General features: G+C 47.6%; 1 protein-coding gene across 5 annotated transcripts in view; it reads right to left on the bottom strand.

The window, feature by feature from the left end:
- Positions 1-17,041, bottom strand: part of CNIH3 (cornichon family AMPA receptor auxiliary protein 3) — a 333,831-nt gene that overhangs the window by 127,946 nt on the left and 188,844 nt on the right. The window contains exons 2-3 of one of the 5 annotated variants that reach the window (XM_077938594.1): positions 14,826-14,897; positions 8,117-9,811 (exon numbers count right to left, since the gene is read on the bottom strand). The exons of 3 other annotated variants lie outside the window; for them this stretch is intronic. In XM_077938594.1, coding sequence (XP_077794720.1) covers positions 8,117-8,197 — 81 coding nt within the window. In that variant the 5' untranslated portion in view covers positions 8,198-9,811; positions 14,826-14,897. The remainder of the gene's footprint in view (positions 1-8,116; positions 9,812-14,825; positions 14,898-17,041) is intronic. One more of the 5 variants, XM_001095178.5, reaches the window with a different exon arrangement.

Genomic DNA, 17,041 nt, shown 5'->3' with positions numbered 1-17,041 from the left:
ATGACAGTGTCTATCTCCTGACCTCGTGATCCACCTGCCTTGGCCTCCCAAAGTGCTGGGATTACAGGCATGAGCCACCACGCACAGCCAAAAATATGCATTTGTAATAAGCATCCAGATGATTGTCATAACCAGGTAAGTCTGGGAAAGTATTCATTTCTTTCTGTCTGTCAAGGAGAGTCTGTCAAGCTTAATCTGGCTGTAATAAATTATCCAGATCCTTAACTTATTTAACGGAAATCACTGAGTTCCCACCATACTGCCCCAGGCTGGACACTGAGGCCACAAGTGAGGGCAGCAGTTTCTGCCCCCTAGAAGCTTATAATCCAAGCACAGAGACAAATACAACAGTGGAACTCAAGACCTGGGGACAGGTGCAAAGGACAAGTGGACTCAGATCGCCAGGGAGAATGGGGCTTCCTAGAGGACAAAGGCTGCAGCAGAGCCAGTCAGGTGAAGAATGAAGTGGGCAACAGCATTCCAGGGAGACAGAACAGCCCATTTGGGAACTGCAAGAAGGTGAGGATATCTGGAACACAGAAAATGCAAAATGTGGCTAAACAGTTAACTGGGACCTGGTCCTCCCAGCCCTCTAAACTTTGAAAACGAGAGAAACCAGTAAAAGCTTTAGTCTGGGAATAACACGGAAGGATCCTTTCAGGTATTAGATCACTCTTGGTAGCCATGTGTGGGGAGAATTAGTCCAGGGGAGATGATAACCAAGGAGGCCAGCTTGGAAGGAACCACGATGCTCTGAGAAACAGCAAATGGGGGCCTGAACCAAGGCAAGGATGGGAGGCATGGAAGGGAGGGGACAGACATGGCTGGTGACTACAGAAGGAGCAGATGGGATAGAGAGGGTCCCTGGGTGGAGACTAAACCCACTGGGTCTGTGAGGAGTGAGGAGGGCATGAAGACAAGTTCAGATGGGATCCAACTGTGGGGCATGGGGCAGGTGGCCCCATGGACACCCGGGTCAGTGTCAGGGGACAGGTCTGGGAGGGCAGGAAACTACCAACTTGAAAAGGAAGGTGCAGAAAGAAGAACCCACAGGGGAGATGGAGGAGAAAGAGGGTCCCAGAAAAACAACATTTGAAAACAGTTGCAAAGAAGATGCGGACAGCAGTCTCAAAGCCATGGAGAGGCCAAGATAAGCACTAAATGGTGCCCAGAGATTGCCACAGGAGACCACGGGTGTCCTCATCAAGTGCTGGGCTGAGAAGGGGCGGGGGCACAAGCCAGGTAGCCAGAAAGGAAACAAGTGTCTTTGGAAAAGAGAAAAGATACACAAATAGCAAAATGCTGACACTTGCCAATTCTGAGTGGTGGATGCAGAGGGCTTTGTTTTATTAGTCTCCGCGGTTTCTGAGTGTCTGATGTAAGAATCCAAAGAGGCGATGGCAGGCAGGATGTGGTGAGACAAAACCGCTCTGCAAAGGAAGAGAGGTTGAGCAGCATCTAGAAGGCCTGGGGACCAAAGGCTTGTCTGCAGCTCAGAGGCACCACAGCCTTTGAATCTGCCAGGGGTGGGGATGGGTGGACCTGCAAAGGGCAGTGGCTGAAGACACAGACAGGTGGGGAAAAGTGGTGGAGCAATGTCCACAGATAACTAGGAGGGGAGGAAGTGGCCTCAGATGAGGGACAGACTTTGCTGTTCTGAGTCCCAGAAGGAAAGATAAATCATTAATCAGAAGTCTGGGGAGGGGCAGGGTCCTGAGGCATCCCTGTCTGATCATCTCTATCTTGTCTGTGAGCTGGAAGTAAAGTCACCTGCTCAGAGGAGGTCGGGGGTGGGGGACAGTTTGGGGAGCTCCAGGGGGCTCTGAGAAAATGACAACAATCTAGAACAGTGTTGTGGAAGCTGAAGGAACTGACTCACATCCCACTGAAGAGTTAGGAGGCAATACTGAGACCAGCTAAGGTCAAACCATGCATCCACGTGGGTCCCAGCAGCTCCCAGGTACCTGGGGTGAGAGAAGAGAGGGAAGAGAGTGGATTCCTGGGAGACTGAGGCATCCACTACAGGAGCGACAGGAAACAGAGGATGCAGCAGTGGAGAGCAGCAGCAGGAGCTAAGTGGTAGATGATGAGGGGTGATGACACAGAGGAGGAATGAAATCCTAGAGGAGCGATGCGTTGAGAGAAGAAGGAAAAGCCACACTCAAAGGAGGCCCAAGAACCCCTGGGGCAGCAGAGTACGGGAGTAGAGAACAGGGAGCTCACACTGCAGAGGCAGGTCCAAGGCAGGTCAGGGGGCCCAGGGACCACAAAGACGGAAGTGGTCACCAAAGGGGAGGTCAGATAACCAACAGTACCCAGCGCCTTGCAGGACAGCAAGGGCAGGACACTGGCCAGGAGCCAAGTCCTCAATGGTGCCCAGTGGAGGGGCCCATAGGAGTGAGTCAGATGACGGTGACAAGGAGGTGGCAAGGGCACTATCCAGATAGCATGGCTACAGAAGAATGATGCCCCAGAGGAACCTGTTTGCAGACTTACTGGGAGAGAGAGCCACAGCAGAAAACAAGTCCAGAGAGCAAAGCGCAGAGCCATGTGGATATACAGAAGGGAAGGGCACCAGGTAGCCAGAGGGGCTAGAGTGAGGCAAGGGCCCGGGCACAGCTTCAGGGCCACTATAGGTGGGAGCTCCAATTGCCTGGCAAGAGCCTCACAACACTCACTGCCTTTAATGTTTGTTCAGTAACTCTAAAGTCAAAGACAAGTTACTTTAGTGTCTCTAATATCCAACCCGTGAGGCCTTGAAACCTCACCAAACAGTTGGGATTGGAGCTGGTGCCTGATTGTTTTAGGTGACCTGCGAATTCTGCATACTTCTCTCCTCTCGTCTCCTCTCTAACATGACTGCAGTGGAAATACAATGATGATGTAAGCTTTCTTTTTCGGGGGTGTTATTGCAATGCAAACAAGGATAAGGCAGCATGCAGTGCAAACAAGGATAAGGTGCCATGCATCAACCCAGACATTACACTTTCCAGAAGGTGTTCTCCCCAGGGACAGCCAGTGCTTCTCCCAACCTACTCTTCTGAAAGAGAACCAGCTCCACTATTATCAAGAAGGGCCCCGTACCCCATGGCAATTGCCAGTCTTCTTTGCAATAATTAGCTTCCAAAGTTTCAAAGTGCCAGGGCATGGGGGAAAATGCACATTGTCCAAACTACTTAGAAAGCAGTCCTTAAGAAGCGGCCAGAAGTCAAATCAGAAACGAGTTACCATTAATCTGTTCTCCCACTGCTAATAAAGACATACCCGAGACTGGGTAATTTACAAAGAAAAGAAGTTTAATGGACTCACAGTTCAGCATGGCTGTGAGGAGGCCTCAAGAGGATGGCAGAAGGTGAAGGAGGAGCAAAGGCATGTCTTACATGGTGGCAGGCAAGAGAGCATGTGCAGGAGAACTGCCCTTTATAAAACCATTAGATCTCATGAGAGTTATTCACTATCATGAGAACAGCATAGAAAAAAACCATCCCCCATGATTCAATTACTTTCCACCAGATCCTTCCCACAACATGTGGCAATTATGAGAGCTACAATTCAAGATGAGATTTGGGTGTGAACACAGCCAAAACATATCACTATATCAACTGGAAATGAGTCAAGCCAGAAGGAAACAAGAATTTGTCCTACGAGTATTTATACCAAACAGTCTCTGTGTGTCAGGCACTGTTCTGGGCTCTGGAGAAACAATGGTAAAGGAGAAAACGTCCCTGCTCTCATGGAGCTTCCTTCCACTCTGGCTGTGGGGCAATGGGCAGTGATGGAGGGAGGAGATAAGAGGGGGATGGAGCAGACTGGAGCTGTGGACATCCCACCTGAAAGTGAGATGCCAGAAAGGACAGGGGCATCACAAGTAGAACAAAAAGTGGAGACCACGTAAGACCTGGCAATGAGTGCAGTACCCTCATCTAAGTAGGCCAAGGCAGGGTCATAAAAATACAGGCTATTTATTATCAACCCCAAGCATCCTACCATTTCACATAAACCCATTTTTTGTTTCCTGATGGGTACTCTGAGAAACTGAGATATTTACTAGATTTCCAGAGGCTGAGTCTGTGACAGGGTAGAACCGCAAAAGGCTCCACCATGAAGACATCTTCCCTAGAAACACTGCCTCTCAGTACATATGTATGTCATCCCTGTCCGGGGCCATTTAAACCCTCACACAGCAAATGCTGCTGTGAATCCAAAGAAATTTCAACGTGAGATGGTACATCGGATCTTTCTAGGGAATTTTATTGGGAATTAATTTTACTTGTATATTGTCAAAACTTACAGTGACTCCAAATATAAAAACTTCAAAAGCTAAAAACCTGAAATCCAGTAGTGAATCTTTGATTTTTTCAAAGAATAGCTTCGTCTGGGTTTATATAAATGAGACATGCTGCAAACAGGCTTAATCAAGGCAGAGCTGGGAAGGCTCTTGTGAGTAAACACCATTCATTTCATACTGGCTGCAAATACACATCACTTCACATCAAAAACCCTTTAGAACACTTTTTTTCCTTCTAAACATCCACATGCAATTTTTTTTCTTAGAAACGGGGTCTCACTATGTTGCCTAGGCTGCTCTCAAACTCCTGGGCTCAATGATCCTCTTGCCTCAACCTCCCAAAGTGCTGGAATTACAAGCATGAGCCACTGAGCCGGGCCATATGCAATTTTTTAAAATACACAAGAGATAATCTTTTCTAGATAAGATTAGTGATTATTTTATTTAATTACAAATCATTGTATTTTCAAAATTTTGGACAAGGAACCTGTATCATTTTATAAGCGAAAGTCCAAATAAACAGAATCTTCCTCTTTAAGGATATATAGTATGTCTTGAGTCTGGTTGCTGTTGCTGTTAAAACTACAATCAGAAATTCCAACTCTAAAATTTCATTTATACAGAGAAAGGTAATCCTTTGGATATAAATTATTATCTAAGTTATGAATCCAAAAACAGTGACTACAGTTAGAGAAAGGGCTTAGGCTTAAGAGTCTCACAGACCTAGCTCAAGTCCATGAATACCAGCTCCAATACATACCAGCTGTGCAACCTTAGGCAACCTTGTGACCTCTCCGATCCAGTTTCCTCACCTGGGAAATGTCAGTTATGAGGACTAAAGGGCTGCCTGGGCAGTAAGAGGCCAGGTGCCTGAGGGTATGCAAAGCCACAGAAAAACTCAGTTTTCTTCTGCTTCTTCCAAATGTGATAAATGTACTCAGAAATAGTAGTTGATATAAAATAAATGGGTAACTTGAAATATTTTCAATGGAAAACAAATGCAGATAAATTTTCTAAGTAAAAAACAAGACTTGAAAGAAAGGCTGGCCACATCCATCCTTGCTCCCAGACAGCCGGTGGGAAGAAAGGGGAGGAAAACGACTGGACTGAGAGATCCTCTGTAAAGTACCTAAAATTTGTCCTACAGCAGACACCCAACACATAGTAGCTACCATCCTTACCCCTAAGTAGGTAAGTACAATTCAATAAGAAAAGCATGCCATCTTCATATCTTCAGCCTAGACACGGCAGCGTGGCAGGCATTTTCACTGCTATACGTTGTTAAGTGCCCAATTCATTTTGGGGGGTATTGATACATACCACACAATCAATATGCCTTGTCAGATCAAGAAGTACATAAGGAACGTAAGAAGCTGGAAAGAAGGCAAACAGTCTAACGTAAAATTAAGTCTAAAACTCAATTTTGGTCGAAATAATTACTACCATGTAACTAACACCCAGACATACAAACCGTGCCCAGAAATCAGGGTGTCTCTGGTTTCCCAGTTCAATGTTCAGGAACCAAATCAGTGTGATGGGGTTTGGGTTGTTTGATTTGGAGAGAGGGAAAGAGATAGAGAAGGAAAAGACTAGGAAAGGAGGGACTGAGACTATGAAATTATTACTGTAATGTGAAATCAAAACGCACAAATTCTTTTCATCATTAGAAACAAGAATCTTGCCACTTCCATGAGGAATCTGGATAAAACCTGAGTTGGGATTTGACTGCATTTCAACCACCCCTAGACAAGGGGGTGAGCATTGAGAAACTGGAGGGCAGAGACCAATGCTGGATGAGGGAACACCTGATTTTCATTCAAATGTCAACTAGCTGCACAAACCACTCAGTTAAGCTGTTCTTGAATTATTAATCATCTTCCCCTGAACGAGAGGAAATTATTCTTTCTGGTTACTTGCTCTGCTTCAGGGACCAGTTCAGAGAACTCCAAGCCAGACTGAGTTTGAGGGAGCTCTCTGGTACCTGACACCCTCTGGCCAAGGCAAAAACAGAAAACAGCAAATGAGGTATTGCAGAAAAAAAGGGAGCAGTTGGCCTTCTAGAATGCAAGTAACTCCCCAAATCCAAAGAAGCTGAGGAAGTTCCTTTAAAGCACATTAGCAGAGGTTTGCTGCACTGCTTGGGCAGGGTCTAATCTGTACTCCTTCTATTCTCAATCAGGTAAGTTTCCTTTTCCCTTAAGAACTGTCAGCAACTTCAAGTCTCAATTTCCTACCACAGATTAGACCCAGCCTGGCAGAGCAGAGAAGGGAGGGTTTAAAATCCCAGTACTTATAAACAGCAGATTTTTTTTAATCATCCTCCAAATATCTATGTTTGAATTCCCTGTCACCCCCCGATTCCTAAGTCTACTGATGCACGGTTTTACACAATCTGAAAAATGGAGGAAAGCTTAGCGATCATCCAGGTCAATTTTTTCACTTTAGAGCTGTGGAAGGAAGCCAGCAAGGGTCTTTCCTAAGGTTACACGGTCGGAAGCCGCCTTCCTCCCCGAGTTTCCCCTCTCCTCTCTGTCAGAGCCCTGTAGCCGGAGCTGCTCTAGCTGCTTAGTTCTATTCTAAGACAAACTCTCACTCCGCAAACCACTTACACAAAACATGGGCATCTCATGCACCCTGCAATTTTCTTCACGTCTTCATTTTGGGGCATCCCCACTGTATGAGAGTCTCTGATGCTCACCAGAACCATGCCTCCAGGAATTCGTCTCAGGGTGCTTCCCTGTCACCTAGACTCTGGGCAGGGCAAAGCTGTTAAAGGTGGGAAATTATGCACTGGGATGCTCCTTCTAAACATTTGGCCTTGGCCATTCTTCCCACCAGCCCTCTGAGGGTGAGGATAAGGGGCTTAAACAACTTCAGTGAAGAAAGCCTTGAGAGTTGCATGCACTCGCTAAATGCTGTATTGTCTTTGAGAGGACCAGCGTATGCAATCTTGCGCTCTCAGTACTTCTCTTCCCCTATTCAGAAGCTTTCGCTCCTCTATTCCCACCCACACCTAAAGACCTGGGATCCAAGGCTGCCCTCCACCTGGCATAGCCCCGGGAAGGGTGACATGAAGCTTGTGCGGGCTGGGGACTCTGGGGGCGTAGCGGAGGTTCGCCACCTGCAGGGGGTCTTCAGGAGTCGGACGTTCAGACGCCAAGAGGGCAGAGGAGGACACCGTCGTCGCTCTCCACGGTCTCTCTTTGTGACTTTCCTCCACGGCCTTAATGATGCCTACCCTTCCCCAGTCTCCCTCGTCTCCTTGCTCTTCTTTTCCTTGCCTTTCCCCCACCGCCTTCCACTTCGACCCCCATCGCCCAGTCTCCCTCCTCTCCGCGGGCTCGGCCTCTCCCTACCTCTTACAAGGCGCTCCCGTCGTGTTTCCACTTTGTCTCCAATTATGTCTAAATGCAACCCACCACAGATGCTGACATTTTAAATATTTAGTTATTATAGCTACTTGACTAATTGCCGGGACCGACGGCGGCACTTCTCCTTAGCCTCCTGCCGCAGGAGAGGAGGGAGCGGGAGAGGAAGGAGTTAGATGTGGTTATAGCCGCCACTCCCCGGGGCCCGGGACCCGGGACGCCCGGTCGGGCCCTGCAGAGGGTGTCCCACCCGGGCACCAGCGGCCCCCCGACTCCAGCGAGGGCACCGAAGGCGCGCCCGGCGGGATGCAGCGAACTGCCTCCTGCCCCGGGACAGAGGAGCGGCAGAAAGTCCACCCTCCCGGTCCGCCCACGCCCGCAAGGTGGAAAAAGTGGGGTGAAATAGGGGAAATTTAGCGAAATTGGGGCAAAAGAAGAGAGACCAAAGCGGGTTACTCACGTGCCAGATGGCGAAGAAGATGAGCGCAGCGCACAGCACCAGAGACAGCATGTAGCAGAACGCAGCGAAAGTGAAGGCCATGGCCGGCTGACCCCAATCCCACTGCACACGCCAAGAAGCCCCTAGGAGCCCAATGCCTCCCTCGAGGACCGCACTGCCTCAAAGGGGCCGCGTCTGCACGCTCCTCTCCAGGCTAATGCCCAGGAGGGCGCACAGCTAGCGGAGCGACTCGAGGGTCAGCAAATAGGCGCTGGATTCCCGCAGGCTCCGGCGACCCCAGACCCGGCCCTCCGACGAAGACAGGGAAACGTGTGTCGAGTGTCGTTGGCGGGAACTGTCCCCAAATCGAAGACGAAACCAAATCAGCAGCGAACACCTGCAAATTAGTGTCAAGCTGTAAGCCCCTCGAGACCAATACGACAAGCGATGCAAGGACTCCACGGAGGACCGAGGGAGGAGGTCCCGTCCGCCCCAGGAAGAGCTCTCTGCTTTCCGCCACTAAACCGCAGAAGAGAGACGAGCGCTCCTCTCCGGACCCTCCAGCGCCACGGGGGCGCAAACGGATAGTGTCCAGCGAGGTGCCCGGGCGGCCTCCGAGCTCCTCCCAAATCCCACCGCCGGCAGCGCTCTTTCCCGAGAGAAGGGGTCTTTAGGTAGCCGGGAGGAGGTAGGCTCAGTTGGTCCTGCGCCCCAGACGCGGCTTCCTGCTCAGCCGTGCGCTCCCGGGCGCGCCAGTCCCCAACCGCGACTCTGGCCAGCCGGCCTCGGCAACCCAAGTGTCCCGGAAACCGGGGGTCGGGCCGGGGTGAGCACTGGCTCCACTCAGTGGGCCAGCTCCCGCCCGGGTGGCTGTAGCGGCGGTTTCAGGCCAAGCACTGTAGCTCGCTCCACCTGCTGCTGCTGCTGCTGCCGCTACCGCCGCCGCCGCCTCTGCCACTGCGAGAACTGTAGCGGTGTGACCCGGGATTCCCTCCTCTCGGCGCCCCACCCTGGACTCCTGCTCCACTGAGCGCGCCCTCCTCGGCGGGCGGAGACTGCAGTGCCGGGAGCTAAGGAAAGGTGGGTGGCGAAGCGCGGCCGGACGCTTGGTGGCCGCTGCCGCCGCCACTGCAGCTGTGCGCGCCCGCCTCTTGGAGGAAACTTGAAGCCAGCAGTACTGGCAGGGCTGGAGGCCGAGCGGAGGTGGGGCGGGACCGGTTGGAGCAGGGACTCTTTAAACACGTGCGTCTGGAGGAGGTGGGAAGCTGCGGAAGGGTATGGTGTGTGCCTCGCGCCTAAACGCGGCAGCCGCCCCTCCCGGTTCTTGCAGTTTCGCCTATCGGAGTGGGAAGTGTGAGGACTTGGGGCGTTGCCTAGTGTTGGTTGGGGATACAGTACAAGCCTTGGATCCCAAAGCTGCTTGGGTGGATTTTACCAAACTGTAGCATACTCAGTGCTTAGGGCAGCGTTTACTGCTCTGCTCCCAGACCCTGCAAAATTCTCCATTAGCGTCCTTCCGTTGCATTCTCTATCATACCCAGCCATCCGACCTTGGGATTAGGGAAACGTGGACTTGGTGGACTATTCTGAGCTGAAGAGGAAGCAACGAGGGCTCGGTGGTATTGGTGGTAGTCTAGTGGAATTGTCAAGAGGATGCTTTGGGAAGTAGACCGTTTTCCAGCTCCTCGGTACCTAACCTCTTTAATCCCTAGTTTCCTTATCAGAAAAACATAAATAAGAGTAGAGTCAAGCCATTTCAAAGGATTAAAAGGGAACACAAACAAAAAACCTAGCACACAGCCTGGCACTTGGTATACATCCAATAAGTGGTAGGGATTATTAATTGCACCCTTTCCCCTAGTGGCCCAGCATCTTGAAGTTCACCATGCTTACTTTGCAAGAGATTTCTGACACTGCAGTGACAGAGGTCCAGTCATTCCAGATAGAACTTCAGTTTCAGATAAGTCATCAGATCCAGAAAGCAAGGAGAAATACCCTGAAAGACCACTGGCAAATCTCGGTGAAAGACTAGACGCACCTCATGGATTGGAGTGAATCTTAGAGCACCCGGTACCTTGCACAGGGTGGGAACTAGATAAATAACTATTGCTTGATTCTGACTCTGGTGTGCTAGCTTTCCTGTTCACAGCTGTGATTCCGATGCCTTGAGAGCTGGAAGGGATGAATTCCAGCAAGCTAGAGATACAGCTTTCTAGTGACAGAACTGGAATCCTGTCTGCAGACTGCTAATCCTGGGTTCTTTCTACTGTGCCCCAACATTCCTGCAGCTGTTTGGCCACATCTTCAATTTATTTATTTATTTATTTATTTATTTATTTATTTATGAGATGGAGTTTCACTTTGTCGCCAGGCTGGAGTGCAGTGGCATGATCTCGGCTCACTGCAACCTCTGCCTCCCGGGTTCAAGCGATTCTCCTGCCTCGGCCTCCCGAGTAGCTGGGACTACAGGCGCTCACCACCACGCCCAGCTAATCTTTGTATTTTTAGTAAAGACAGGGTTTCACCATGTTGGCCAGGATGGTCTCGATCTCTTGACCTCGTGATCTACCCACCTCGGCCTCCCAAAGTGCTGGTATTACAGGCATGAGCCACCATGCCCCACCCTTCAATTTATTTTATTTTATTTTTTTGAAGACAGAGTCTTGCTGTGTTGCCCAGGCTGGAGTGCAGTGGTGCTATCATAGCTCACTGCAGCCTCAAACTCCTGGCCAGGACTACAGGCATGCACCACCAAACCCAGATAATTTTTGTTTTGTTTTGTTTGCAGGCATAGGTCTCAATATATGGCCAGGCTGGTCCCAAACTCCTGACCTCAAGCAATCCTCCAGTCTTGGCCTCCCAAAGCGCTGGGATTATAGGTGTGCACCACAGTGCCTGGCCTCATATCTCCCTCCAGTTTGGAAACTAGATGCCTTTCAGTGAGAAGTGGAGAAACTAGAGCAAATCCAGAGACTGTTGACCAGAGCAATGAATTGATCAACATTTTATTGCCTCTGGGTCAGGACTGGCTACATACTTTGGAGGGCCAAGTGCAAATGAAAATGTGGGACTTTGTATTAGGCCGTTCTCGCATTGCTGTAAAGAAATACCTGGCCAGGCGTGGTGGCTCACGCCTGTAATCCCAGTACTTGGGGAGGGCAAGATGGGCAGATCACCTGAGCTTAGGTATTTGAGACCAGCCTGGGCAACATGGCAGAAACCCCATCTCTACAAAAAATATAAAAATTAGCCAGGTGTGGTGGCATGCACCTGTAGTCCCAGCTTCTTGCAGGGCTGAAGTGAGAGTATTGCTTGAGCTCAGGAGGTCAAGGGTGCAGTGAGCTGTGTTCATGCCACTGTACTCCAGCCTAGGCAACAGAGTCAGACCCTGTCTTAAAAAAAAAAAAAAAAAAAAAAAAAAAAAAAAAAAAAGGCAGAGGCCGAGTACTTTATAAAGAAAACAAGTTGAACTTGCTCACGGTTCTGCATGGCACCAGTATCTGCTCGGCTTTGGGGAAGGCCTCAGGGGTGCTTATATTCATGGTGGAAGGTGAAGCACGAGCAGGCATGTCACATGGCAAAAGCAAGAGCAAGAGAGGGTTGTGGGGAAGTGCCACACACATCTAAATAACCAGATGTTGCAAGAACACTCTCTTTATTGCAAGGACAGCAGGAAACCATGAGGGATCCACCCCCATGACCCAGACACCTCCCCCCAGGCCCCACCTCCAACACTGGAGATTACATTTCAACATGAGATTTGGGCAGGGACAAATACCCAAACTATATCAAGCTTCTTGTTTAAAAATTAAGAATTTCAAGACAGCAACAGCAGAGCATTAAGCCAAGCATGAGGCCCTTCTGAGCACAAGACCCTGGACAGCTGTAGAAGTTGAATGCCTACAAATCTAGCCCTGCTCTGGGTTATACCCTATGTTGCTTTCTCTTTTACATAAGTATTTCTTCTAGTATAAATTGTCATTAAAGAAAATTTGGAGGCCAGGCACCGTGGCTCACACCTGTAATCTCAGCACTTTGGGAGGCTGAGGCGGGTGGATTCCTTGAGGTCAGGAGTTCACGATCAGCTTGGGCAACATAATTAAGACCCTGTCTCTACAAAACTTAAAATAAAATTAGCCAGGCATGGTGGTGCGCACCTGTAGTCTCAGCTACTCGGGAGGCTGAGGCCAGAGGATTGTTTGAGCCCAAGAGGTCGAGGCACAGTGAGCTGTGATCATGCCACTGCACCCCAGCTTGGGTGACAAAGCAAGATCCTGTCTCCAAAATATAAAATAATTTGGAAAATATAAAAATGAAAAAGATAAACACCACAGTTTGCTGCTGTCAGATACCACCAACACGATCCTGGTATATTTCTTTCTAGCTGTTTTTTTTGTTTGTTTGTTTGTTTTTTTGCTTTTTATCTTATATAGCTCATTTCTTTTCATTGTTGTAACTATACTGTATAAAATTTCATGACATGAAAACAATGAGATAATATCAAAGGAAAATTTAAGAATTCAAGAATTTTGAGTCCCTTTGGGACCGATCTGATCTTTTGTTTCTGCTGGTTCTTGTTTATGAAGTCCTCGCTTCTTATCCATCTACTAGATTTTTACTGTGCCAACCTTGTTTTGAAAAATTTTCTTACAGGCATTTGAGGCCTAAAATGATGTTATCTTTCTCTAGGGGGGATTTTCAACTTCTTTTGCCAGGTGTCTAGGGGAGCCTAGTGCTCCAGGATTACCTTAATCCAAATTCAGCATTTGAGATTTTCCAGGATGACCAAGATAACTGTGGTCTGTGTGAGGGCTGCTTTATTTCTGGTTCAGCCTTACTCACATGGAACAGTCCTTCTGGATCTCAAGTCAAAACACAGGGCTTATCAAGTCCCAACCCTTGATGGTCCTTGGATTCTGACTTTTGCCCCTAACCCCACAGAATACTAAAGGCATAACTCAGTCTCTCAGCCACCTCCTCAAGAGTAAGAAATGCCCCGAGAAAAAAAAGTGGCCCCAAGAGCTAAACCAACCCCTCTAGATTCTGAATCACTCTCAGATTTTGACCCCAATAATTCCTTACTCTCTTATTAGGTCTTTGATGCTTTCAAGAAGATGTTTTTATATTTCATTCAGCTTTGTAAGTTGTGCTCAGTGGGAGAACTGGTCTGAATTCTGTAGCGCAGCATCTGAGAGTCTCTACATCAAAATAAAATTTCAAATTTAAAAATGGAATCCATTATCCTACTACTGTGACTTTCAGCCACTGCTTTTCTTGCCATTTACCGGGTCCTGCTTTGCCTTGTTTTATTAGTTACAGAACGATATATTGGCCAAGGTGACTGCAAAACTTCAGAAAATAAGAACCCCAGGCAGTTACTGCTCGTTATTTCAAAACATTTTAGTGTCCATAGTTCTGGGCACTGTCAGGGATCCACAAGGTTTCTAGTCTAATTGGTGAGGCAGTAATTCCTTCACAAGGCAGTGTTTAAAAAATCAAAAAGTACTAGTGACACAGTAGAGGAAGGCAAGGGAGAAGGTGATTGGGAATGGATGTTGAGTGGAGTGACCAACCTACATTGTTTTCTCTACTGTAGACATTGAAAAGCCAATTACCTGATTTTTTTCCCCACCCGTCATGCAGCCAGGAGAGGCCATATGACACAGTTTGAACTCTTTAGATAATATTTCTTTTTGCCTGAAACGCAGATCTGATACCTGGAGGTACAGAGCCATCCTGTGACCATAAGGAGGACACCAGCACATTAAGAAGGGAAAGCTAAGAAGATACAGAGGGCAAGGGTCACTGACAACATGATCAAGCCACTCTACCAGGCCTTACCTTCCTATTCCCTGACTTCTTGTTGAAAGAAACAATAAAACTTCTCATTTTTTTTAACCTATAGAAGTAAGGCATTCTGTTACTTATGGGTGAACACAATTCTTAACTGATGCCATGGTTTAATGGGGGTAGGGATCCTGGTGTGACAGGAAATTGAGATAATCAGTTTATGGCCAGTGTAGCAGCGCCAAGACACTATTAATGTCTCAAGCTCTTTTGCCTTCCTGACTTGCTAGCCTCAGTATGTGGATTTTGTTCTCCCAGTCTGAAGGCATAACTTTTGGGGAAGAGTAAAGGAAGCCCTCTCCAGAGATCTGCTACATCTCATTGGCCAGAACTCTGACATTTGGCCACCACTACCTAGTTGCAAGTGATTCTGAAAAGGTGAATGTTTTCTCATTTCAGCCTTTATAAAATAGAAAGGCAAAGGAAGCGGGGTTTGAGCAGCTTTTGAACAGCCAGTTCACATTTTTCCTATATTGCTATAGTCAGGTTTTCTGTTACCAACAGCCTAATACAATTTCCAGGGGCCCCAAGTTGTGCTGACAACTTGGTGTATAAGAGAGACAGTGCTTTGGGGTTAGTATGATCAGGGAAAGTTCATAGACAAAGTGGCAACCTAAGGCAAATTACATCACACTTTTTCTCTGCTTGTAAGTAAGCCTGAATGTTCCATGTTTTCCTGACCTATTCTTAACCTATTCCTGCTCCTCCTGAGTTGTTATACATAAATTAGTTTTGATTTTCTGCCTTTTCCTAATATATAGCAATACCTCTGTTTATTGAAGGTGAAGGCAAATACAGTTTGTATTAGTCTGTTTTCACACTGCTATAAAGACACTACCTGAGACTGGGTTATTTATAAAGGAAAGAGAATTCATTGACTCACAGTTCAGCATGGCTGGGGAGGCCTCAGGAAACTTACAATCACAGCAGAAGGCAACGGGGAAGCAAGGCACATCTTGCATGGCAGCAGGAGAGAGAAAGAGAGAGAGAATGAGGGGGGAGTTGCCGAACACTTTTAAACCATCAGATCTTGTGAGAACTCACAAGGAGAATAGCAGGGGGAGAACCACCCCCATGATCCAGTCATCTCTCACCAGATTCATCCCTCGACATGTGGAGATTACAATTCAAGATGAGATCTGGGTGGGAACACAGAACCAAACCGTATCGCAGATGCTCCTAATGATAGGGTTACATCCCAATAAACCCTTTGTAAATTGAAAATAGTGTACATCAAAATGCATTTAATACATCGAACCTATCACACGTTAAAACTTAGCCTAACCTACCTTAAATGTGCTCCGAACACTTACATTAGCCTACAATTGGGCAAAATCATCTAACACAAAGCCTATTTTATAACAAAGTATTGAATATCTCATGTCATTTATTAAATGCTGCACCAAAAGTGAAAAACAGAATGATTTTATGGGTATTTGAAATATAATATCTATTGAATGTGTATTGCTTTGGCACCATTGTGAAGTTGAAGTTGAAAAATCTTAAGATGAACAGTCATAAGTCGGGGACTATCTGTAAAGTGTACACACACAACTCAAGACCTGGTTTATCATGAAGCTTTTTCCAACCCTATCTCCTATCTGCTCTCCCCTTACAGTCCTGTCTCCACCCTACCCTCAAGCATCCACCAGATAAATGGTCAAAGCATAAAGGGGAATGCCTTTGGATTCGTGGCAAGCTCAGTTAAGTGGGCTGTGAGCCTCCTCCTGCCCCATCACTCATCCCATTCTGCCCACAGGAAAATCTGACCAGATGCTTCATTTAGCACAAAATTCGAGAGTATCTCCTAACCGGTATCTTCCCCCATAAATGAACTCTGTAAACTTTTCAGTGCCATAAATAACTGGTATGATATATCAAGTTACTCTCTTGCTTCCCAGCCAAGCCCTGTTGAAATCCCAGAAAGCTTTCCCCATCCTCCAGCTTAAATCCAGCTCACCAAGTTCTCACTCCCACCTCTCAACACCCCCGTCCAAACACTCCCTGCAGTCCCCACCACAAAGATACTCTGCCCTGGCTAAGCAACCACCCCTAATACTGTTTCTCTCTTGGTGGGGTTTGGATGTTTGGAATGTCCTGAGAATTAGGGTTCTTTGAGTGTTTATTATAAAATTTTAAAAGACATAGAAGAATAGAGAGTTCAGTGAACATTCATCTACCTATCTGGATTCAGCAACTGTTAGCATTTTTGTGCTTTGAGTTGTTTCAAAATTGTATTTTACAGCTGATTTGTGCAAACCAGGATCTAAAGATTTTCTCACCCCCCAGTGTGACAGTAGCTAGGCAGGCAGAGATGAGCAGGGCAGGAGAGGTCCTCCCCCCAACAACAGGCAATGCCAGGCAACCACAGGTCAGGGTCAGGTGATTGTTAACTGTCTCTCTAAAATAATAATTCTTTGTGGCCCAGTGCCAGAGAAAGGCAGTCTCCCAACAGATAGAAGCACCTGAAACTGGTAATCAGCAGCTTCCCAATAAGATCTCAGGAGCTGGGCGAGTAGGCTCAAACATGTGCACTAAGAGGCAAAATGGCAGAGTTTAAATGGTGTATGAACACTTGGTAAAGGAAGAATTCCTCAAGTGAGCACACAGTAAACACACTGTGCATGCAGCCCCTCCCAAGTGCTGGCAGGTCACTGTGCATGCAGACAGCCCACCCCAAGGGAAGCATCAGGGTAAGGGAAGAGACCACCCCTCATATTGTCTTATGCCCAATTTCTGCTTCCAAAGAAAGAAGAAGTAAAAACTAAAAGTCAGAAATGAAATCCACACGCAGACAGCCCAGCGCCGCACCCTGGGCATGGTTAAAGATCGACCCCTGACCTAACTGGTTATGTTATCTGTAGATTCCAGACATTATATAGAAAAGCATTGTGAAAATCCCTGTCCTGTTCTGTTCCGTTCTGATTACAGGTGCATGCAGCCCCCAGTCACGTACCCCCTGCTTGCTCAATTGATCACGACCCTCTCATGTGGACCCCCTTAGAGTTGTGAGCCCTTAAAAGGGACAAGAATTGCTCACTCTGGGAGCTCGGTTTTTGAGACATGAGTCTTGCTGACGCTCCCAGCCAAATAAAGCCC

This window comes from Macaca mulatta, chromosome 1 (assembly GCF_049350105.2).
Source record: "Macaca mulatta isolate MMU2019108-1 chromosome 1, T2T-MMU8v2.0, whole genome shotgun sequence".
Lineage (NCBI taxonomy): Eukaryota > Metazoa > Chordata > Mammalia > Primates > Cercopithecidae > Macaca > Macaca mulatta.
Note: the sequence above shows the minus strand (reverse complement) of the source record. Positions and strands in the feature narration are given on the sequence as shown.